This window comes from Phascolarctos cinereus, unplaced genomic scaffold, assembly GCF_003287225.1.
Source record: "Phascolarctos cinereus isolate Bilbo 61053 unplaced genomic scaffold, phaCin_HiC Scaffold_9;HRSCAF=440, whole genome shotgun sequence".
NCBI classification, from domain to species: Eukaryota; Metazoa; Chordata; class Mammalia; order Diprotodontia; family Phascolarctidae; genus Phascolarctos; species Phascolarctos cinereus.
In genome coordinates, this window is record NW_027556402.1 from 77,063,896 (window position 1) to 77,090,002 (window position 26,107).

Here is a 26,107-nt window from a genome sequence, read left to right on the forward strand (position 1 = left end):
ACTGAATCCTCTGTGTTGAAAACTTCTTCTATCAAAGGGAATTCCAGCCTAGCTATGATTTAGTAGATAAATCTCAGGAATTGTTTGGGGCACCCAGAGAGTCAGTGACTTACCTGGGGTCACATAACTCCTAAGGGTCAGAGATGGGTTTTGAACTTTGGTTTTCCTAATTCCAAGTCTGGCCCTCTATTCACTATGCTGTCATGGTAGCTCTGCACAGGAAATATGTGAATAATTGAATTCAATAAGCTGATGTAATCAAGACTCTTTGCTCCAGGTGTTGAGGAATATAAAGATGATTAAGGCATAGTCACCATCTTCAAGGAATGAATAATACCATTGAAAGCCTTCAGGTAGATTCTCAGAGTAGCGTGGTCCTCTCTGTGCAGAATTCCTGCTGACTATTACATATAAAAAAAGAATGGAAATCTCTAACCAAAATCAGCTTTAAAAATAGCCAGAAGTGAAACAGGTTCTTTTCCAGTCTCATTCTTTGTGCGTTAATCATCTATAAGGCTCAATTATTTTACCCTATACTCCATAATTAGGCTATATTTGTCCTGGTCCTCATAGAGCTTATACTCTGACAGACAGCATGGATAAGAACAATTTAGAGAATAAGCATGTGCTTTCCCAAAATGAAAGACAAAAGGGCTACCCTTTAGCGTAGTTGGAAAAAGGGTCATGGGTTCAAGTCCTGACACTGTCCCAAGTGTGATCTTGGGCAAATCTCTTCACCTTTCTCTCCCATAGTTTTATCATTTGTAAAGTAATAGGGTTAGATTGGATGCTTTCTAAGATCCCTGCTAACTTTGTCACTCTGTGTGTCTAAGGTTATTTAAACTGACCAATTTTTCAATATTTAAAAAATTAAAATATTGGTCTTTATTGTGTTTGAGTCAAAGCCTGAGATGAAGAACAAAACAGTGCATGCTTCAGGGAGGCCAAGGAGCTAGAGGCAGGATGGATAGGGGTAGAGGCCAGCAAGAAGTCCAGGGTCTTGGTGTTTATTTTTAATCCCCTTGATGGTCCTGGGTGACTTTTATATCATTAGCATAACCATGTTGAAACCAGGTTTCCAGTTGCAGATGGATTCTTATAGAAGGAGATGAAGTGATGTTTCTTCTTTTATTAAAACAGGATGATGTGAAATGTGAAAGTAAAGATGTTTCTTTTGCACATGTGTTTGGCCATATTTTTTTTAGTACAAGTAGCTTTCCATTTGGTACCATTCTAAAAGGAAGTCATGCAACCAATATCATACAATAATCACAGTCTAGCTTAGTGTTATGAAAGGAGATAATTCTTATGCTCTGAAAATTATAAAAATACACATTTTAAATGAGCACAAGAGGATTTTTTGCCTATTTAAAAGTCTATTTCTATTTCTTTTGTCCCTAGGCTCCTCTGCAACTCAATCATCATACAGTTGTCAAAGTAATCTAACAGAAGTTCTAATATAACAGTGACATTCTCCTGCTCAAAAATCTTCAGTGGCTCCCAATTGCAGTTTCTCAGTTTGATATTTAAAGCTCTACATGATCAAGCTTTAGCTCCCTTTCCAGATTTATTTCCTGTTGTTCCTTTTCATGTCACCAGAACTGTTACTCTTCCATTATGCCTGTGCAAAAGATTACCCACATGCACGTAATGTATCCACTTCTCATCTCTACCTGTTTGAAATCCTTAACTTCCTGAGGGGCTGCTAGGTGGCGCAGTGGATAGAGTACCAGCCCCGATGTCAGGAGGACCTGAGTTCAAATCCGGCCTCAGACCAAACACTTGACACTTACTAGCTGTGTGACCCTGGGCAAGTCACTTAACCCCAATTGCCTAAAAGCAAAGAAAGAAAAAAGAAATCCTTAGCTTGCTTCAAAGATTATCTCAGATGTTAGCTGATTTGCGAAGCCATTCCCAATCCACCTCAACTTGAGGTGATTCCTCCATCTTTGAATTTCCTCCATCTTTGAATTTCTTAAGCTTTTCTGATTGACTTCTTATATACATTTGATCAATTTCTAGCTTTAGTCTTATTGTGTGTGTATGTGTGTGTGTGTGTGTGTGTGTATATATACACACACATACACACATATATTTGGGTATTTATTAATATTGATGGAGAAAGAGATATATCTTATCTTCCCTAGTAGATAAGCATTGAGACGGGGTTAATTTTCATCTTTGTATCCCCAGAGAGGGCACATCTAACACATTCTGGTAATAACCCTCGGCGAATCTTTCAGTACTCCATGCCACTATCTAAGATATTAAGCTGCAGAGCAGGTGCCAGTCTGCATTGGCTGAGGGAGTTTCCTCATTAGAACTTTTTTCTATTAATGAAAACAGGTCTGCATGGAGAAAAACAAAACAACAAAACAACACCCAGTGTGTGTTGGGTTGATAGCAAATGATTTAAATATTGAATTGAATGGACTGCCATATTTGTCATGGGGTTACCAAAATGGTGTATCTGTGTGTAACCTGGTTGTACTTACTCAAAGAGGTATGACCGGGGATGCAGAAGTAATAGATTGTAGCAGAGGGAGGAGACTCATCAGTTTGGCAATATTCCCAACACAGTTGCAGGTGAAGCTCTAAATATTTGATTCATCACCATGATATGGCAGCATGTGGTAGCTAAATTAGAGATTATAGTAAAGAGGAAAGAGACCTCTGATCCTCTTATGCCCAAGAGAGCCTATTACTTTGGGGACTTTGACAAAGGAAACTGCTCCCCCTGAGCTTTTAGAAAAGATTTCCAGAATACATGCACCCTTAATGACTTTTGTTTTGCATTTCATTTAATGAGCTATTAATGTGCACAACTTAATGGGCCTGGATAATGGTTAATATTTTTTTTTCTGTTACATACATACCACACAAAAAAGATTATAGTTATTAATATGCACACAAAGAAAGGCATTTTAGCTTTGCATGGAAGGGTCCCACAGGCTGAGACCCAGTAATCTGCAAATCTTGAGCTCATTTCTGTTTATAAAACTGTTCTGTTTACCAGGCTTAGGAGCTGGGGTAATTGGTAGAAGACATATGTGCATATGGATCATATCCCCTAATCTTCAGATCTGGTCTTGGAGTATAGCCTTTTTATTTTGCAAGAGCTGTTTTAGACCGTGTACAGTTACGATCAGAGCCATTGTGCCCCTTTATTGGAAGGGCAGGTGAATAGCCATTTAGGCTGAGATCTTTGAGTCTTTTAAAATGGGGCATCTGCCAGAATTGAATCATATGTACTCATTGTGAGTAGGATTAAACATAATTCTGAATATTTGGATAAATATGAGCTCTTTAGTCTTTCAAAAGATTTGTGATGTCTTTGCTGTGGACAGTTCCTCCACTGGTACAGAATGTAATCTGTTTTTTCCTTAGTAAATGGTCTTTGGGCAGCAAGGTGGCGCAGTAGATACAGTGCTGGGCCTGGAGTCAGGAAAACCTGAATTCAAATCCGGCCTCAGATACTAGCTGTGTGACCCTGGGCAACTCACTTAACCCAGTTTGCCTGAGGTTCCTCATATATAAAAAGAGTTGGAGAAGGAAATGGCAAACCACTCTAGTATCTTTGCCAAGAAAACCCCCAACAGGTCACAAAGAGTTGGACACGACTAAAATGACTGAACAATAACAAAACGGTCTTTGTGAATTACTTTGGTCAAAAAATTCTTCATCTGGTGACTAAGATGATGAGCCTTTGGAATCTAGCTAGGCCACCCTTGGACAAAAGACTTATGTAAACACATTTTTAAAGTTTAGATTCAAAGTATTTCTAGCTTGGCAGGGACACTGGCCGCAGTGCTTCCTGGGTCAGTATGATTTTTGAGAACCCACCGATACCTCCATGCTATGATAAACCGTTAGAGTAGGAATTTAATAAAACTTGAAGGAATCTGTTCCTGCTAAATCTAGGGAATTTAAAAGGGGTAAAGATGATCATAGTAGTAGTTCACGTTTACGTAGTTCTCCAAAGGTTACAAACATTCTCCAGGAATAATTTTGTGAGATGGACAGTTCATCACCGATTTACAAATGTTGAAAGTCTGAGTCTCAGAGGTAAAAATGCCCTGCCTGAGGTCACATAGCTACATGACAGAGCTGGTATATAAACTCAGATCTAATGATTTACTAGTTCAGGCCCCTTTCAACTGCTATTTAGGCCAGTAGAAATGAACACCCATATTCTTTGGGCACTAGGCTGATAATGTTAGCCTTGTCAACAGGAAGCCTTTGACAGTCTATTTTGAGCTTTCTTGTAGGTTATAAAAAAGTATCTTTTCTATAGTTGCTACTCATCAGATTTAGCACAGATACTTCATTAATATTTATTGAACTTATTATAGATCAGGTATCTTTTAAAATGACTTTATTTAACTCAGTCACAGATTTTGAGAGTTGGAAGAAGCACAAGTGGCTTGCTAGTCCAACCCATACATGAAAAGAATTCCTACTATAACAAAGGACCATCTAGCCTTTTCTGGAAGACCCTTAGGAGAACACATCATCTCATTATGCTTTTAGAGGGTTCAAAATGTTAGGAACATTTCCCTGAAAGTATGCCTCAGTTTCTCTCTTAGTCACCTCTACTCACTTATTCTGGTTCTGATTTCTGAGACTCAACATAATAAATCTATCTAATCCCCTCTCTACAATACAGGCATTCAAATACTTGAAGGGAATTATCATATGCCTCATCTCTGAGTTAAACATGCCCAGTTCCCTCAAACGATCTTCATATACCATGCACTCAAGGCCTTTCTCCATCCTGGTGGCACTCCTCGACAGTCTTCAGCTTATCAGTGACCTTAAACCATGATATCCAGAACTGAATATAGTAGTTCAGATGGGGCTTATTAAAGGCAGAATAAGGTAGGATTCTCACTTCTCTATTCAAGGAAGTTCTGCCACTTTAATGCAGACCAAGATCTCTCTCTCCGTCTCTGTCTTTCTCTCCTTCTCCCTCTCCATCTCTCCTCCTCTCTCGCTTTCTCTCTCTCCTCCTCTCTTCCTCCCTCTTTCTTTTCCACTCTTTCCCCCTACCCTCCACATTTTCCTGATGTGGTAGGTAAACTGACTTATATTGAGATTGCAGTCCTCTAACTCCCCCAATCTTTTTTTAGAATAACTTATGTCTAGCCATGTGTCTCCCATGCTATACTTGTAACACTGATTTTTTTGAACTCAAGTACTAGATTTGAACATTTCTTCCTATTGAATTTCATCTTGTTAGATTCAGCCTAGTACTCTAACCCAGAGACATCAAACCTGCTTCCTGGTAAAACTTCTGAGTGCACTGAAACTAGATTAAAATATAATTGGGGGGACAGCTAGGTGGCACAGTGGATAGAACACTGGTCCTGGAGTCAGGAGGACCTGAGTTCAAATCTGGCCCCAGACATACAACACTTACTAGCTATGTGACTATGGGCAAGTCATAGATAATGTTAATTTGTGTTTTCTAAGTCAATGTGTGCCTGGCAGGCATCTGTTTCTATCTGAGTTGAACACTACTCTCCTAGGCTGTCAAGATCCTTTTGCCTCCTCACTTTTGTTATCCACTGTGTTAACTATTCTTTGTGTTCTGTACATTTGATGAACATACATCGATGCCTTATCCAAATCATTGATGAAGTTGCTAAACAGAATGGTTCCAAGCATAGATGCTTAGAATACAATACCGCAGACTTCTTACCACAATGAAATTGATTCTTTAAAAATACTCCTCCTTGAATCTATACCTCCATTTAAATCTGAATCCATTTGATTGTCAGTTACCATCTAATCCATATCTTTCTGTCTTCTCTAAGGAATAGTGTGAAATTGTATTTAAAAATGATAAAATCTAGAAATAACCATATCTACAACATTTTCATCAATTCTTTCTGATGTCTTGAGAAAATTGTACACTAAAGTATAAACTTGATGGAAAAATAAGTGATCTTGTGGCCTGGGTGTGGCTCTAAAAATGCTTATGTTAGGGAAAGGAGATTGATTCAGTGGGGTAATCTAGCCCCATTTTCTCCATGGGGAATTAACACTGCACCAGATACTGTACATAGGATGTTGTATATGTCAATCTAATGTACAATTTTAACCTTGTTTGGGACCAAATTAAATATTTAATGTAAATGGAGAAAACCTAAGAGAATCCCCTCCTGAAGTTTCAAGTCAATGATGAAAGATAGGCACAAAAATAAAAATTCAATAATTCTGCAAATAGACATTTTCAATAGGTGAAAAAGTTGGAGAACTAGCTAGCAGTGGTAGTTTGAGAGTTAAGAGCCATGAGTTCTCATCTTGGTTCAATGATTAACAAAGTGTGTGGAAAATATCTATAAGTCATTGATCACAAGTTCAAGGCTTTATTTATTTCATCTGTGAAACAAGAAGGTTGAGACCAGGCAATTTAACTTCCATTTTTAGCAATAGTCTTTCTTGTTTCTGTGATTTATGTTGAACATTAGATACCCATTCAGGCTAATAGTGAATGCTGTCCAACTGTTGAACATTAACTAGCGTCCAATTTATGAGCCTTATGAGCTAGGGAAAAGTACTTCAGTTCTCTGAGACTCAGTGTTCTCATCAAACATTCAGTTCCTGCTTCCCAGGGCTATTATGAAGAAAACACTTTGTAAACTTCAAGGTCTTACACAGATGTGAAATATAGAGTACTCATATATTCGTCTCATATCTCGGACTACACAATTGTAAAACATGTTCCAATAGAGTCAACACCTGGTTCTTAATGAATAGCTCGACTCACATACAATAAACATAGGACTGCTCATTTCAGAGAATTGTTAGAACAACTTTGTACTGGTTCAAGATGTCCAGATTACATTTTAGTGACTAAACATAGTTTATAACTTAGAAAAAGTGGAAGCAATTGCCCTGAGTTAAAATTGTTTGGAATATCCCTGTGTATTTTATGTCTGATGACTTAATTGGTATCTGTCAACATTATCAACATGTTCTGGAGTCTGTCTTGGTTTCTACTTAGACCCTTACTCAAAAGTATGGAGCCATCTAAGGCATAATCTTGGTGCCCAGAAGTCTTAATTATTTTTATTGCCAAGTAGAGGTTAAATTTATTATGGTGCTACTCTAAAGGATGCATAAAATAGACATCTGGTTTAGAGAAAAAGAGAGGAGAGTTGCCCATTTGAGCCTACCAACTCCAGAAAAGCTCCTTCTCTAAGCCCACAAATACCATATGTACTACCTATCTCAAAGGATTGTTGTGAGGAAAGAGTTTTCTACAAATTAAAGTTTATTTTATACAAATGGGAACCACAAATAAGTGAGACGGAAGACTTGGAATTACAGATGTTTTCCCCTACACGTCAAAGAGAATACTTTTTTTTTTAAACACTAGTTTGCAAACTACAGTTTTATAGAGTTTTGTAGTTTGCACAGTACTTTCCTGACAACAATCCTGTAAGGCAGGAAGTTAAATATCATACCCATTTTACAGATGAATACCCTGAAGCTCAGAGCATTTAAGTGTCAGAGACTCAAATCTAGTTTGTCTGATTCCAATTCCAGTGGTTTTAGAATAAAAGCCAAAAGATGTCCTTGGGATGGATTTGAAATGGTGAGGAGGGAGTTGAGATAGGAGAGAGAAGAACAATGGAATTTTACCCTTTGGCTCAAACTTGCAAAGACTTTGGAGTTGTGGGGAAATGTAATAGTATGTAATGGAAAATTCACCAGATTTGGAGCCATGAGATCTAAGTTTTGAATACTGGCTCTGCTAGGTACTACTAGTGGGATCTTAGGCAAATGATTTACCCTTTCCTTGCATGAAATCTCATCAACTGTAAAATGGTAGGCATTGGACTATATGACCATGAAAGTTTATGACCTGTGATTCTCTTTGTGATTTCCTCTAGGTCTCTTATACAACTTGTTGCTCTGCCATTTGCCTAGGTTTCTATCAGTTTGTTTTCTATTGGAAATCATCTCATGGATCACCATCTTGCATGCTTTTCTTAGAAAGTCAGATCTTGGTGTTTTTGAAGGCTTCAGCTTCTAAAAAGCAATGGCAATTTCTGTTATGTTTCCATGGACTACTTACTATTTTATTTTCATTTGCTTTGCATTCTGTGGTGGTAGGTAGTTTAGATAATGCAGGCAATTTAGAATATAATATAGCTAGAATTCTTTTACAGAAATAAGGAACTATAATTTTGAGGGTTCACAGGAACCCTTCTGGTTTTATACATAACCAACAATTCTTACTTAGGGAATGGAAACATTAGGCCTGGGAGGTAAAAGCAAGTATTATCTCTACTTTATAGAGAAGGTCACTGAGCCTTAAAGAGGTAGTAAGTGCTGTGATATGAACCCAGATCTTCTTGACTCCAAGTCTATGCTATGCTACGTCCCAAAGAGGGGTGCCACAGACCTAACCTCGCAGAATGTTATAGTGGTAACAGCAATGCTCTTAGAGTGGGACAGCCTGTGTTCAAACTACTCAGGTAACATATACTCCCTATGTGGTCCTTGGTATGTTACTACAACTCTCACAACTTAAGTTCCCTCATCTCTAAAATAAATACTTATACTTAGTTACCTCAATGAGTGCTTGGTGGGAAGGTATTTTTGAAACCACAAGACACTAATTAAACATATTATTATTCCCACTCTCACTGCCAACAGCATGCCCTCTTACACGGCACATATTTTCCAAGCCAGGCTTGAATTTACTGCTAACAGAAAAACAGTCTGCTACTTCTTGGCAATTTGTTTGTGAATGTATGGTATCCTAGCACTTTTGCACCAGGAGATTAATCATATTTGAGGAACTTTAAAAAAATGGTGGGGAAGACTGTTTTCTTTATGTTACAGAAAACATTGAACTTGCCTCTACTGTTAATTTAAAACATTTGCAAAGCTCTTGTTCTCCACTTAGATGTCTAAGTCTCAAATATAGTAGTAGTTGATCTTGAAAATGAAAGGTGGAACAGAGAAGTCATCATTCTCTTTGTCAGATGTGTTGGCTAAAAGTAATTCTCCCACATGTACAAAGCTTTTGATATTGCTCCTCTGAGAGATTCGTGAAACAACAATGACTTTTCTGTGCGTCTACAAAACACAGTCTTCAATGTTTTCATCCCAGCTAACAGCATTTAGATATTAAGCAAGGCCTTTGAGAGTTGGCTGCCAGGGGAATTACATCATATTGATCTAAAGGAAATGCAAATACTAAGGAGCTAAGGCAGCAGTTGTCATGATAACCAAACCTGGCCTACCTACCTCATAAAACGTAAGTCTAGGGCTGACCGTTTTGTGCCTCTCACATCTCACTAGAATCAAACATTTCAGATGGGAAGGGAGTCCTGGGCCACCCATATGCAATCTCTATAGAGATTGCCTCTATGTCTTTTTATTTACTTTGGTCTATACCTCTAAGGTCCCCAAGCCATAATATATCAAAGGCATGACTTAGAAGCCAGCTTTCTGCTCATGGAGTCATCCAGCCTTTCATTTGTATATGTGTAGAGATGTTTCTAGACACGGATAGAAATATGAGATAGTTCTGCCACTTTTTCCTCTAGTCTTTGACCTGTGTGTGTATATGTGTGTGTGTGTGTGTATACACACACACATACATACATATATATATATATATATGTATATATATATATATATATACACACACACACACACACATATATTTCTTGTTGCATTAATCTCTTAATCAAACCTGCAAAGACTAGAGTGTAATGGAGTAGTGTAATGAATAGTGTAATGAAACAAATGCCTTATATATTAAGGTATTTGACTTATAGACAGAAAATGAAAACCAATAGTGAGATTTGTGTTTTCAAATACATTGGAGGATAAGAATGTGATGGCATCAGTATAGTGTATACCCAGTCCTAGACTGAACTGTCCCTGTGGTGTGACAGACTACCACAAATAAACCAGAAGAAATATTCCAACACAACCATGTTAACAACCTCTTTTTTTCTTTTGCTTCTCCCCCACTGGGAAGAACCATATCAGAGAGCTGAGGGATGCTGGTATTGAAAAAGATTAGTTTTAATGAAGGCGGCTGTTTTTAAAAGCAGCTGGATCTTCATTTCACAGGCATGGATATGACAGCATCACAGTGAATAGCTAGACACCAGTCGATGAATAATTAAGGGCTCTGGTACCTACAAGCAGTTAAGGAGCAAACCAATGTTTTGATTCAATGAGACCCACATTTCCCCTTCCCAGTAAACAAGGATCCAAGAACCACTTTGAACTCCCATGGCAGTTCTGCTCTTTGGGGAGCTGACCCAGTAAGTTGGCCAAGGAAGAGGCAGACTAGCCTTTTGCTGTCTGCACAGCATGGCTAGGGTTTGTAGAAAAACAGAGAAAGAATTCTGTTGCTTATGTGTTAAAGGCTTTGGTTATAAGTTAAATAAATGCTTAAAGGAAACCCCTGTTTCCTTTGAAATGCTTCGATTTTAAAGTGCCTTCCAGGTTCCAAGGGTGCCTACATCAACATTAGTCAAAACTCAAAGCCAATCAGGCTCTAATACTACCGAAGGGGTTTCCAGCCCCTCACCTTTCTTCCTCCCCCAACCCTTGTCACTATTTGTAACAAAGGGATTGTTTTATGTGTATATATATATACATATACATACTATATACATAGACATATAGACATATATACGTGTGTGTGTGTGTGTGTGTGTGTGTGTGTGTGTTGTGTTTTCCTGTCTGGTCAGAAAGGCACAGTGTGAATACTGGAAGAATAAATATAAGCTTGCCTGTCTTCTTTCCTCTTTTCTTTTGAAATGGAGTTTCCATGTAGGCAGTGAATGAATTAATTTTGACCATGTTCATTTTTGCCAATGTGATATTTCACAATGTTGCTTTGAATTATCCATTTTTCCACAATTTTCAATAATTGTCATCAGGATTTTTGTTGTGATCATTAAATCACACTTGCTTTTCTACCCATCATTTGTGTTTGCACATTGAAACTGAAGACAGAATTTACCTATAAATGCCAGTTTGTCTTGTAGGACAGTCAGCTTTGTGGAAAATGAAGATCCTTGTAGATTCTATAGTGAATTGGCATGGGTTGAATCAAAATATTTTCATATATATATATATATATATTTTATATGCTTTGTTTTTAAATAGACTTTTCTTAAACAAAAGCTGTTCTTTTCTAGTTCTAATTATGATTTCAATGTTACTATACAACCTTAAAATCTGCAGTTATTATTAAAATATAGAATATTAGGATATAAGTTCTTTAGAATATAAGTTTTAAAATCTGCAAACACTTTATCTAAATATAACTTTCCATTCCTTGATTGCATTTCAAATGCAAGATATGATCTATAGCTGTTAAAAGGGGTAAATGGGAGTTTGTAAAACCCTCTCTTAGTCTAAATTGCATTTTTAAGGGAAATATGATTTGTACATGAATGTTCTATTGCACTGGGAGTTCAAATATTGGTCAGTAAAATTGCAGTGTTGTAACTATACCTCACTAAATTCCACAAGGACATGTTTCGGATTTGTTTATTTTCTATTTATGGTTTTAATAAAACAGATCATGATATACTAAAACATATGTTTTTTGTTGTATTTGTTGATTGTATTTGTTGTTGAGTAAAGTTTTTTTCTAAAAGAGTTGAAAGAATGAAAACTGATCAAAATATTTAAGTTCTTATTTATATTATCTGAATTATAAGAAATTATAAGCAAAATCATATGAATTTATAATATATTACATATAATTAAAATATACTTACATATTCATATATACATATGTGTATGTATTAATATATATGTATCTATGTCAGTATAGTATATAATGTATAGATATAATCTATCTGTATATATTAGATATTATTTTAGATGTTATATGTGTATATATATGTCTAAGTAAATGCCAAGAAGCAATGTGGCATGGTATATAGAGGACTGGTCTTGGAGTCAATAAGACCTGAGTTAAGGTTTCTGATTCATACTGGCTGTGTAACCTGGTACAAATCACTTAACTTCTCAGGCCCCTCATGAAATTCTCCAAGTTGGAAAACATTCTGCTCTGATTAAAAAAAAAAAAGGTTTTCTCACCCAAGCTCCTTACACCAGTAAGATCACAGGTCCAGACAGTTAAGATAGAAGGTATTTTTTGGCGTGCAGAAAATGGCATGTAAGCTTGCACGTCAATTTAAAAAATGTTTCCTTTTTTTTTTCAGTGCCATCAAACATTCCTTGGGGGGTAGAAAGCAGAAAGATCTCAAAGGGCTTAGCTAGTTGTTTATATGTTCAAATATAATATCCATATAGAATAATTTCTTTCACTCAAATAAGTGTTTGAAGAAATAAGTTTTGCACAGTTTTATTGAAATTTCATAATGTTTTGCAAATAATCTTATCTACCATTTTGCTTTGTGATGTAACACGTGGCCGATTTAATTCTATTCTTAATTAAACACAAAAGATGACAGATGCTGAAGGGGATATAAAGATGAACAAGACACTTATGTAGGGAACTTAAGGAGTTCATAGTCTTCGTCTAGAGCGGAATAAAACTTGTATACAAATAAATACACAAAATAATAATAGTTAACATGTAGCACTTTGAGGTTTGCAAAAGCATTTTATATCACTGTGAGATAGATGCTAATACTAGCTTCATTTTATAAATGAGGAATCTGATGTGGAAAGAGGTTAACTTGCCAAAGTAGAGGTGACTTGAGTCCAAGAGGCCAAGAAATGACTTTCCAAGGGTCACACATCTTGTAAATATCAGGCAGAACTTGAGCTAACATTTTCCTCAAGCATGCAAACATGCATTATTAATGACCAACAGTAAACCTTGTTATATGGAAACATCGATATAACAGCAGATAATCAATAGATGCATAGACTGTTCATGCTACATAAATGGCATTTTTTTTTTGGTGAGGCAATTGAGGTAAAGTGACTTGCCTAGAGTCACACAGCTAGTGAGTTTTATGTGTCTGAGGTCAGATTTGAACTTAGGTCCTCTTGACTCCAAGTTCAGTGCTCTATCCACTGCACCACTTAGCTGCCCTTATAACTGACATTTTAAAGAACTCTTGGTTGTCATTGTTCCAAGAGAAGGAATGGCGTCAAAACATGTGACTTGATGTTGTGTTTCTTTATGTACGTAACAAGATTACTTTATAGACTACTAATAGATCTCACCGAAAGTGTCATCCATGCAGACACTACTGAAAATATGTCTTGAGGTTGTCAATAATCAGAATGACATGTTACAGATATGGTTTTATAGAGGAATAGGATAATGGTTTCATATTTGTTTCAGGAACCCTTTATAAGGAAGGCATTTTGTTGGCTACCATAACTCCCATGTTGCAGTGGGCCAATGTCTCAAGGGAACAATGGACAATAATTTCTAGATCACTTTCCTGGGTCCTTGTTTTTCACTTAGTGTTCATCATTCTATTCATATAGTTTGGATTATTTTAAATATTAATACATTATACTTGCCTACACTTAAACTCAGCTGCCACTCAAGCTAAGTAGACGATCCATAAGTATTTGTTAATCAATTTGTGTTCCCATCAACTTGGGAATTTTATTACATAGAGAATCCCTTTTATATAATTTTTTTAAAAGTTAAAAAATATATAATATTTTATAATTTAATAATATAGGAATGTATTATATTAATAATAAATTATGTAATATATTATAACAAAATTTAATGTAATATAGTAATATAAAACAAGGCATCCAGATACCTTAGGGAAAGTCTGGAAGTTGCTCCCCTTGTGTGTTACTGCCTACTGGAGATTTTGAGCCTTCACTGTAGCGTACCACAAAATTAAAACAAAACTGGATACCATGGAGAGAGACTTCCTTATCTTGCATTGAAATGAAATGTATAATTTAAAAATTAACTTGACACAGTGTCTCTCATTGCACTCCCTGCATATAACACTCTACTTGGATGCCTAGACCTATACCCAACTGCATTATCAATCCTAGAACTGATTCATTAAGCTAGGAATTTCCTGTTTTCATTTCTGTATCCAGAACAGTGGCTTTTTGTTATAACCAGTTATTAAAACAGTTCCCTGTTTAAACAACAACAACAAAATCTCCACCTCTCCTCTCTCTATTCCCCTATGAAGACTTAAATTTTTAAATAGCTTTTGGAAGAGAATGGTAAAATCTTTCAAAATCATTTGAAAGTCTAAATAATTAAATTCCTTTGTTCCCTTTGTTCCTCCGCTCTTTTACCCCTGGACAAAACCTGTTAGACTAGTGTTATAATTTACTCTTTCATTTCATAGGCTGTGTTTGCTGAAGGGGATAGTGATCCTATTGTTTATTACATAGTCCACCTACTTTATTGAAATATGAAAATGAGATATAGGTGTCTATTGATTTCAGGGTTCTATTTAATAATTTTGCATTTTAAGTATGAGTCATACATTTTGGTCAATAGATTTTGAAATCTTCTTTTAGTTTATTTATACTAGTGTTAAGTGGGTGTGTCCACAGATAGATTGATAGACCTATAGAAATATATATGTGTATAGAGATAACATTTAGCATTAGCAATTATTCATAACTCCCATGGCTTTTATATAATAGTTCAGCTCCCTGGAAAGACAATTTGAATAAGGACTTTCAGTCTCTCTGCTGTCTTCTTTTCATGAAATAAAGTTTTTCCTCCTTCCTTTTTTCTGATTGTGAACCTAAAATAATTTAAGTAGGGAATTGTGAAAACTATTCTGTAATTCAGAGAAGATGTGGCTTTTGGGATGTTTATTTTGCTGATCACCACTACAATGTCATTGTGCTCCGTATTGTTCAGATTACTCTAGGATAAAATAGGAGTATTGGGGTTTATCTAAGATACTTTCTAAATTTTTTGGAACATTTTTCAAAATTTTAGAAATAGAATATTTTTTTTTGAGAAAATCAAATCAAGTCCATAACTAATTTTGATTAGATACTATCTCCATTATGATTATTTCATTTATATGATGTTTATATGTTTGAGTTAGTGATTATTTTAACAGTTATTTTTAATCTTGGATCAGTGGGCTAGTTTTAAAAATATTTAAATAGATACTTATATTTTAGTATAATTAGTTCATAACCTTACACATTGTATTTTATGAATTTAAAAATATTATTCTGAGAAGGGTACGTAGGCTTCAACAGACTGGCAATGGAATTCCTGCAAAACAGACAAACAAGAAGATGAACAGCCCCTGTGTTTGAGTCTCTAAAGGTCCTTTGAACATAGAATGTTTTCAGTAAATACTTGATTAATACATTTTCATGTTTCAGAAATATTTTCCTATAGTTACAAAACCTCTGGAGCATTACATTTCTTGTTAAATGAGAACCCACAAATATTTTGATTTTAAAACTCTAAGGTTTGTCTTTATGATCTAGAAATAAGGGTGAAATTTTCACATTTAAAAGTAATATTGAAAGCCAGTACTTGTCAAATTCACATTCTTATTTGAAAAATTCCTGAATATAGTCCACCTTTTTTCTATTCAGTTTCCTAGATGATTCCCTTGAACACCAATATTTAAAGTTCTTATGGTTAAACCTTTAAGGCAAGTTCCATTTAAAAACAGATTATCCTGCTACTTCTCAGATTGTGCTTTCTCACATTTGTAATTATTCTATCCCTTGATAAATCTTTATCTCTTGAACCAAGGTGGTAAAGCTGAGGATATGCATAGCTCTTGAAGTCTGGCCCCTAAGGGGTTCCTGGTCTGGTCTAAGCTTAAGGATGGATGTGTTGCTATGGTGATGCTAGTCTTCTACAAATGGGGATCTTTAGTTTTGGATAGCAGACAGCTCCTCTGCCTGCCAACAATTCTGTGTCCTCCTGTCAGGAATATTACAGAAATGAGGGGAGCCTTCCCAGATGGGAGTGCTGTTAACACCCTTTTCAATCAAAGAGGAGACTTGGGATGATTATGATCTAGTCCAACACACCAAAAGACTAGAAAGAAATTTGAAATGAGTATGTTTTAACTTTCATTCCTTTTCTATATTTAGTTGGGAACAAAGAATTGTGTGTGTCAAAATTTTTATTGGAAATATTCTAGACTCAAAAGGCAGCAATGGAGTATGGGAATGGCAATTGGCTGACTGTATGTTAATTGTCCAAGAATGAACCTGGCTAAATTTAACAAAGTCAGTTTGCCATTTTTCTTTTTGCCAGAGCAACTTGAAAGACCTTCCACTAAATAAAAATTTTGAAAAGCTTTTCATATACAATCTATAACTTGGAGGAGTCGTGATCAGAGTTGGGGTATCTATGCTAGAAAAATCATGGATCTTAAATGAAATGGTACTAAGGAACTTAGTAGCTCTTTGTAGCTCTTAGTAGCAGCTCCAACTTAATCTGGAGGTCATATGCCAAATAGAAATTTTCCACTCACCCACTGAAATAAGCCTGAGTTTCACCTGATATGCAAATTTTGCTTGTGTTTTTCTAAATTTTCTATATCACAAAATATCCTTAATTAGAGCTATTGTTTCACTCTTTGGGCTATAGATTTGAGAATCTAGGCAATAATTAGAGGCACCTCACTGCTGCTCACAAGTACCTATCTAGGAATAATGTCAAACGTGACAAAAGGGAGGCAGCATGAAGAATGAAAAGACTGGTTTGGGAGCCAGAAGGCTTGCTTTGAAGTGCTAAATGTGACCTTTACTGTCTGTGTGGCCTTGGAAAATCTCTTCATTACTCTGTCCCTATAAAGTGAGATGATGGGAATTGATGAGCAACTATCTAGCCTTTCCACAGCTAGCATTTTACATGTTGGAGGTATTTTGGAGGAAGTAATTTTGCTATGAATTCAGCTTTTTGAATGATTCAGTGGTGCTTTTTAGAGACAAAAATATATTTGATAGAAAGATATTCAAGCTAGAGTATGAAATTTAAAATCACAATTCTTTTTTAATTTGTTCAGGTAGTATTGATTGTAGGAAGGAAAGGTGCAGTACTTATGTAGAAAAAGGGGGAAGGATAAGAGAGAGAAAGAGTGCCCTACTAGTATGCTCAAAATTTCCAGAGAAAATGAGGAAGACCTCCAGCATGTTGGGGGGACCCTTTGTGGTAAATTTTTAGAGAACATGGTCAAGAGTCACATATGATAGGCAGGTATGGATGAACTGGAACCTACATCAGTGGAAAGAACATCTAAATTGAAAAGATCTAAGATCCATTTGAATACTTTCTTTGAACATCCATTTAAAAATAAATAGAACTCTAATGATACATTCCATTTCTCTGGTAGTACATTCAGTTTCAAGAGCTAATGTCATTAATATTTATTAAGCACCTGCCATATACCCAGCACTGTGGTCTCATTCTAAAGGATGCAGAAAGAAATAGATTTGGTCACTGCGCTAAATTTGTCTATAACTTAGGTAAACAGGTGAAGTTTAACTACACAAAACAACTTTGAAACAGTATCATCTAGAACAGGGGCTTCATTATGGGGTAAATATACCTCCAGGAGGTATGAGAAACTTGTCAAGGGGGTACAAAGTAATATTTGGCAAATAACTATACTATTATATTGAAATTAATATCTCTATTTTATTTCTTATGTGCAGATGCATGATAAATACTGAAATTTATTTCTTTTTTAATTTTTAATTAATTTATTTTGAATTATCAACAATCACTTCCATAAGCTTTTGAGTTTTAAATTTTTCTCTCCCCCTTCCCCCCCTCCCTCCCCAAGATGGCACACAATCTGATATAGGCTATACATATATATTCCTGTTGAACATATTTTCACATTAGTGATGTTGTAGGTAAGAATTAGAACCAATAGGAGGAACCACCAGAAAGAGGAAACAAAACACAACACAAGAAAAAAAAATAGCAAATAGTGTGCTTCCATCTGCATTCAAACTCCACAGTTCTTTCTTTGGATATGGATAGCATTTTCCATCATGAGGCCTTTGGAGCTGTCTTAGATCCTTGTACTGCTGAGAAGGGTTAAGTCTATCAATATTAGTCATCTCGCAACGTGTCTGTTACTGTATACAACATTTCTCCTGGTTCTGTTCATGAAATGTATTTCTGTTAATATAGAATAGGGACTATGAAAAGGTTTACTGAAAACCAGTGGGTCTAGGGACCAAAAACATTGGGAACCTGTTATCTAGACCATGAGGATTCTGGAAATGCTGAGATAAAAGCTACATTGTTGACTTAGGGCTGTGGAACTCAGAGAAGACTTCTTGGAGAAATTGGCTCCACACCTTGGCCTTGAGGAGTGTATAGGGTTTGGATTGAAGGAAGAAGTGTGGAAGGGCATTTAAAGAAACATGACATAGCAGGTTGCCGTCACTGGGAGAAGAAGATGGAATTAATCTCAATTCAATTCACCAAAGAGTTAAATTAACTATTTATTGTGCCCAAGACATGGAACCCAAGCTCTGAGGTTACAAGACAATTTCCAGAATGATATAACTTATATGTGTGTGTATATTTCATTTCTTGTTATTTTCGTCCCTTTTGTAATGGTTATCTCATCTCTCAATATGAGTCATGGCACAGGAATTGAACAAGCATCTCTTCTCTACAATGGTTAGCTCTGCTCTTATGGTGAAGAACCTGATAAGTGAAGAACCTGACATTTACCCTGTTTTCACAGCCCTCAAAGGCCTGGTTTCCAGAATCTACTAGATCATACTTAGGAATTCGAATATCACATTTCCTGTCTAGTGAGAAGCTGCTCACAATTTGATTTTTAAATTAGAGGACTAATTCCTTCTTTTGGTTCTCTGTAGGGTGTTTTGAGTGCTGCATTAAGTGCTTGGGGGGTATTCCCTATGCCTCCTTGATTGCTACCATCTTGCTGTACGCTGGCGTTGCTCTCTTCTGTGGCTGTGGCCATGAAGCCCTCTCGGGAACTGTTAACATTCTGCAAACCTATTTTGAGATGGGAAGATCTGCTGGGGATACCATCGATGTCTTTACTATGTAAGTCACTTTGTTGTTATTATTATTGTTGGTTTTTTTACTCACTTGTTTACTCTATGTGTGAGTGTATGAAGAATTTGATGTGTATAACAAATCTATGTTTAAAGCTGAATCAACTGATTGTTATCAAATTATCAGAGGAAAGTACTGTATTTGTGTATCTAATTCCCAAGGAAATGGTTGTCTTTTATCATCAATCAGTGAGAATCAAGTTTTCTAAGAACCATAGCCCAGATTAACTTATGTTTTGACTCCCTTGCCAAGTTGTATCCAAAGTTCCCACTTCACCCCAAAGCTGGTTGTCTTCTCAGCTCACGTCTTAGGGCTTTTTAATCTTTTGATTGGGGTGGGAACTTGAGGGTCTCATGGTAGAACATTAGGTTGGTAGTCATGGTTTATTGTTTAATCCTTTCATGGTTCTATTGCCGAGTTGCTGTGTTACTCTGGATAAATCCCTGATCTCTGCCTAAGTTTTTAATGGCACAGGATTTAGAAGCCAGAAGTCCTTATGGGAGTCTTAGCTCTGTCACTCACTAGCAGCTTCATGGTGGGCAAGTCACTTAAACTCTCTGACTAATTCCTCATCTGTAAAATGGGGATAATAATAACTACATTACCTATAGCACAGGATAGTTATGAGGAAAGGACTTTTAAAACATTAAAGCACAAAATCCAGAAAGGCAGTTTGGCTCAGTATGAGGAAAAACTTTCTAACAGGGGTACCCCGAAATGGAATGGACTCCTTCTGGATGAATGCCCCATCACTGTATTTCAGCAAAGGATGGGTGACCCTTTATGGGGGATGTTGTCAAGAGGAACTATGCCTCAGGTATGGCTTGGACTATTTGGTCTCTGAAATTCTGCAAATATGTAATATAAATGTGAGTTATAGTGAATGAATTTAATACAATAAGCATTTACTAATTTTGTACTGTGTCCAAGGCAGCATACTAGGGATACAAAGACAGAAGAGGGTCTCTGCCTACATGGAGTTTATGTTCTTCTGGAATAATCGTGACCATTTTCAACCAATCAACCAACATTTACCTATTAAGCCCCTACTATATGCTGGGTGCTGGGTCAGGTCCTGAGGATACAGAGACAAAAATGAAACATCTGTTGTTCTCAAAGTAATTTTAATTCTTTAATTAGACTTCTGACTCCCAAGTCTAGTGTTCTCTCCAGTACCTTAAACAGCCACTAAAAACTTAGGCACACAATACTTAAGGGATTTATCTAGTCACACAGCAACTCAGCAGTAGAGCCAAGCCAAGATTAGGCACTGGACCATAACTACAAACCTAATGGTCCATGTTAGACTCTGAAGTTACCATCTCAGTCAAAATAATGACAATATGTATGTAAACAAGCATATACCAAATTTATCCAATGTAATTTGGTGGTGGGGAGAATGGTAGTCATAGTAACTGGGAGGATCAGAAAAAGGCACATGAGTTGAGATTTGAAGGAAACCACGGATTCCAACAGGCAGACATGAGGAGGGAGTATATTCCAGGCATGGAGAATGTGCTTATGCAAAGGTACAGGGATGGGAGATGGAAAGTCATATGTGAGGAGCAGTGAGAAGGTCAGTTCGGTTAGACTGTAGAACATAAGAATGTATTAGAAGCCTGCAAAGGTATATCCTTTTATATGTAAAGCAGGAGTGATTTCCCATGCTTCCCTATGCCACTTTGATTGTAGGATGGCAAAAAGAAGTACTTTTTGGAAAGAATTCAGCACTCTTTGGAATAAAGCCTCCTAAGAGCAAGAAGTTAAGGGCAGAGTTATTGGAGCGTCTTATCTCCTTTCATACATAAACTCCTTGATGAAAGCGAGTTTTTGTGATTGCTTATGAATACTAGGGAGGTTATGATTCCTAACAATCTACTTTTCAAGATTTGGCCTTATGGGGATGATTATGAAGCACGATTTAAAAAACAACAACCACTCCTTTAGTCAGTTAGCTGGAGCATTTAGTGATTGTAACCAGGTGAGTCAAGGAGGTACTTATCTTTAGGTCAGTTAAAGAAGTGAGGCTACTTTGAATGATCTTGCTGCCAGTGAAGTATGACAGCAGGTTAATGTGTTCAATCGAGCATTTCTCAGAGCTCTGTACGTGTGGTCATAACTGTCATTTGAGGCTGTAGTATTTAGAATAATGTTTCCAGCTTGACTACACAGCTAAGACTTTTTTGTCATCACAGCAAGAAAAATCCATCATTTTATTAGTCTCCAACTTATTTTATTAGTCTCTGGGTACTTATTGATGCCTACTGCTCTCAAATCAATGCTCCTGGTTTTTAAGTTTGCTTGTTATAGTTCCTCCTTAGTGCAAACCTCGAACAAAAGCCACAAATGTAAAGATGAGAAGCCAATGGAAATACCAAAGGTGTTGTTGAATCCAGAACTAAATATTCTTGCACTCTAAGCGAAGCTTTTATATGCACACACACGCACGCACACACACACACACACACACACACACACACACACACACACACATCATTTGTGGTCCTAAGAGCCCTGCTATTAAGCATTGATTCCACTGGATGAAATCTTGAAGGGGAAAACACTGACTGAAAACTGATCAAATTGCCATCTGTAAGTGGACAGATTGGGCCATTCTCAATGGAGTCTGGCTGGTGCAATTTTCTCTATTTCTCTTGAAAATATGCGCCACTTTTTAACTCAATATTATATTCTGCCTTTGAAGCTTATTTCCAGGGACATTCAGTGATTTGGTAAAATAATAGTTTAGAAACATAAATGTAAAAACTTCCATAATGGTAGTATTCATTCTAATTGGGAAATGGATGTTTTAATAGTTTCAATTATTCATTAAAATGTTCACATCTCCCTCAAGTGAATGCTTTCATAAGTTTTAATAGCTGCATTTCAATACCTAGGCTTTGCTTAGCAAATACTCAATAAAAGTTTAATTATTTTAAAAAATGCTGAGTATCACCCTTCAGTCATTCTTCCTTTTTTCCACTTTCCTTCCCTCCCCTTTTTGCTTTGCTTCTCTTTTTCCCTTCCTATGCTTTCTTTTTCCCTCTGTGTTCTCTCTCCCTTATACAAGAGAAAAATGTTACAATTTTTTTTTTGTTCTGTGCCCTCCCTTTTACAAGTGTAAATGTTGCTTAGGGCAATGAATGATATAATATACTGTTAAAAGGAAAATTTTTGTCCAGGCTTTTGCCCTGATTAATGAGGCAAAACTCTGGACAAAGAGAATTAGAAGAAGTTGATTAAATATATGTCAAAGTAGCAACACATTGACAGGCTAATCACTGGACATTAGAAAGGGTATCAAGATGGAGACAGCTTTTATTGATAACTTTTGTAATGAAATAAAGACAATTCGGATAGGTCCATGTCAGTAAAAAGGGATGGGCCAATTCATCTCAGTACCTCCCCAATTACCTATAGGTGGTGTTTAACATGTATGGGTATAAACATCACTGGTATGAGTACATCCCAAGTAACAGGTATTACAAAAGCTGCAGACTGGGTGACACCTTTCCCAGCAGAGCCTCCCCCAACACTGATTTATAAGCAGCACTTGAACAATGGGTCACTGAGTCAGTATAACTTCAGTAATACGTGTGGCCTCCTTTTCCTTTCCCATTGCTAAGTTCCTCTTAGAACCTTTATATTTAAAGGAGGGCCCAGAACAGCCATTCTTCTTTTCTTTCCTGGTTCTTCTTCTGTCTCTGACCATCTCTATCTACCATGCCCCTCAAGCAGGTGCGTCTTCCTCATTTCAGCTTCCTTTTATGCCTGTCTCTCTCTTCATTAGATTATAAGCAACTTGAGGACAGGAACTGCCTTTCTGTTTATATTTCTGGTGACCCTGGGAAAGTGACTTAAATTTATCAGCCTCAGTTTCTTCATCTGTAAAATGAGAGTGTTAATAATGCCAGCCTCCCAGGGTAGTTGGGAGAATAAAATGATATATTTGTAAAGCATTTTGTGAGTCTTAAGATACTATATAAATGTTAGCTATTATTGTTATTACTAATTATGATTGTTATATTTATATCACTCCCTGCTTAGCACAGCGCTTGGCACATAGTATATTTTTAAAAAAATTTTATATAAATAAATGATGAATATTCCTAGCCTTTAGCACAATGTCTGGAACATAATATATGCTTGTTACCTTGATTTCAAAGCACTTTGGAAAGTACTATACAATTGCAAAATATGATGATGAGGATAATAATGTTGATTATGATAGATAATGGTAATAAAATAATCATGAGTTGTTTATGCATATTTTGGAACTTCCCAATTCTTTCAGACCCCCTCACCCAGGGTCTTTAAAATAATACCTAAGTGACTAATTGGCAATGGGATTCTGTCTCATATATAGTAATAGTAATATTGTTTTAAGAATGACTTTGAATGAATAAGTTATTTTGTCTATTATAAATACCCAAATTAACTGTAAAGAACATATGAAGAAAGATGCTATCTGCATCCAGAGGAAAAAAATACCTCATAAATAGAAGTATGTATAGAATAATTTTAATATTTATATACTTATTTGTGTCTCATGGTAGCCATCTCTAGGGCAGGGAAGGAGGAAGAAGGAAGAAAAAATTTATGTGATAATTTTGTTATATATCTGAAAGAAATAGCAAGTTGTGCATAGTAGATTTGTGGTTTCATGTACAACCATCATTTTTATTGTGTTGGGTTATGGAAATGCCTGTTTCATTCCATAAATTAAAAATAAAATCTAAAAAATAAATAAATAAAAGGAGAGGAATTAACTTTGAGGGTCTTGAAGACTCTTAGAGCCCCTGGGCTATGACCCCATCAATAATGCAGGCTGATCCTATGAGGTTCCAGAACTCTTTGATATATTTGCCAGTGTGTGATATGGGCCCTCATAGTAGAGATACAGATCACACCCGTCTAGGCCTTCTTATCCTGTGTGATTCTTGCTTGTGCCCATCCATGCATCCTTGATAATAGGAGTTTTTAGTGTTACCCTTTGGCAATCTGATGAAAACAATGGATCCCTTTTCTGAATAACATTTTTAAAAGCATAAAATAAATGCATGATTACAAAAGAAATCAGTTATATTGAAATACGGTAATCAAAATATTTTCTAAAAAGATGGGGGAAAAGTCAATTTTGCAAATCCCAGTTTAAGAATTCCTTCTACAAATTCTTGCTGCTACTGGAATTCAGAGGAGAGGGAGATTACTAAAGGAACATTTTCTTAGAGGAAATGGGGCTTAATAAGTGGGTGGAGGAAAACTATAGTAAGACTTTTGGGATAGTGTATCATGGAGCTCTCTACTTTATGAGTGTTTATGTTAGTATAGTAGAAAAAATTCCAGACTTAGAATCAGGGAGACTGAGGGTCTCATTCTGCTCCAACACGTATCTGTGTGACCATGAGCAAATGTCTTAACCTCTCTCAACATCAGTTTCCTCATCTAGAAAATAGGCATAGTTACAGTACCTACCTCATGGGATATTTGTGAAAAATCAATGAAATTATATATCTTAAGCATTTTCCAAACTTATAGCACTATATAAATATTTCCTCCTCTTTACCTTCCTTCTCCTTCTCCAAATAACTTAATTGAGGCAAAGGAGTCAGTCAACTTTGTGAATACAAGGATAAACAGAAGGATAGTGAATTGCCAATGCCTTTTCCTCCTTGTGGATTTTCACTGAAGAATCATAGTAATTTTTAGACCAAAAGGACCTTTGAAGTTCTCTAGGTACAAATGAGGAAAACCCAAGTCCCAAGAAGTGAAATTAATTGCCCAGTGTCACAAAGAAGCTGGCATCATTCAAAGGATTCTATCTGATATTCTTTTCTTTACCCCACACTGACTCATTTCTTTTCATCACCCTCCATTGTGCATCATAGATATTAAAGTGCTCCAGCATATTTGACTATCTTTTGTCCAATTTATGAAAGGTGAATACAATCTGTCAGTCGTCTTCAGTCTGTTTAGAAACTGAAAAATTTTTTAAATGCATTAAAGTGAAGTTTGAGATTTAGGAAAGGTATGACTAAATAATAATTCACATGTATACCTTAGTGGAAGACTTGTACAGTATATGACTAGCTGTGTGACCATGAACAAACTAATAAATCACTGTGAGAATTTCTTCATCTGCAAAATAGACATTATAGTATTTATAAAACCTAACTCAGAGTGTTCTTTTGTGGTCCAAGTTGGGTAGAGAATACAAGGGACTTCATATATTTGCTCTTGGCTAATAAGTAAAAATCACTCACGTGTGATTCCTATAAGTGGACAAGAAATAAGACAGATTTTAAATACAGTTTTACTTTCTGAAACTTCCTTGTGGGGTGATTTTTCCTTGACATTTCGGTTAGAAATGTCATGTCCTGTCATGTCATGTTAAAAGGAAGAAAAGTACATAGAATAAAATACTTTAAAAAAACAAAGAAAATTTTATTTTTGACTTGATAAATACTACATTTTCCTTATTTAAATCATCATTGGAAAATACTTAAATTTTATTCTAGGAAAGTAATTCCCTGCATAGACAGTGAGTAGTTAAAAAGTTTTGCTATTCATGAAATTCAGGTTCAATATGAGAATTCCTATATATACTAGACTAGGTAATCCCTGGGGTTGCTTTGATATTTGGAAATGAAAATTAAGGACACCTCTTCTTAGAAGGGAAAAAAGCAAGGGTGGGTAAAGGAAGCTATGGTAATATTTTTAGGGTCCCAGGAGGGTAGATTCTCTTTTTTGAATGTCCAGAATCTTCTTAGTACAGTAGGAGATAATATTATTTATTTAGAGTATGCACCTCGAGGTGGGATATTTCTATAGGTCTGTTTTTACAATTCTTAAAGACATGGAAATGCTCATTATCAGTGGTACCTGGCTCTTTGAATTACTATTTTTTTAGTAAGAAATTCCTCTTGATTCCTCCACATTCTTTACCTTGGGCTCATTGCTTCTTGCCAAGCCTTTGTGGAGGAGCTACTTTCAACAATCGTGACTTTTTTAAAAGATATATTCGTTGAGCAGAGGATCGGGTTGTATGACCTCTCAGATCGATTCCAAATTTGAGGTAATATGATTCTTCTA

The 26,107-nt window shown here is 36.1% G+C and overlaps 1 protein-coding gene across 2 annotated transcripts in view; it reads left to right on the top strand.

Moving 5' to 3' along the window:
- Positions 1-26,107, top strand: part of GPM6A (glycoprotein M6A) — a 491,855-nt gene that overhangs the window by 382,771 nt on the left and 82,977 nt on the right. For both annotated transcript variants that reach the window (XM_020997866.2, XM_020997865.2), the window contains exon 2: positions 18,811-19,003. In XM_020997866.2, coding sequence (XP_020853525.1) covers positions 18,811-19,003 — 193 coding nt within the window. The remainder of the gene's footprint in view (positions 1-18,810; positions 19,004-26,107) is intronic.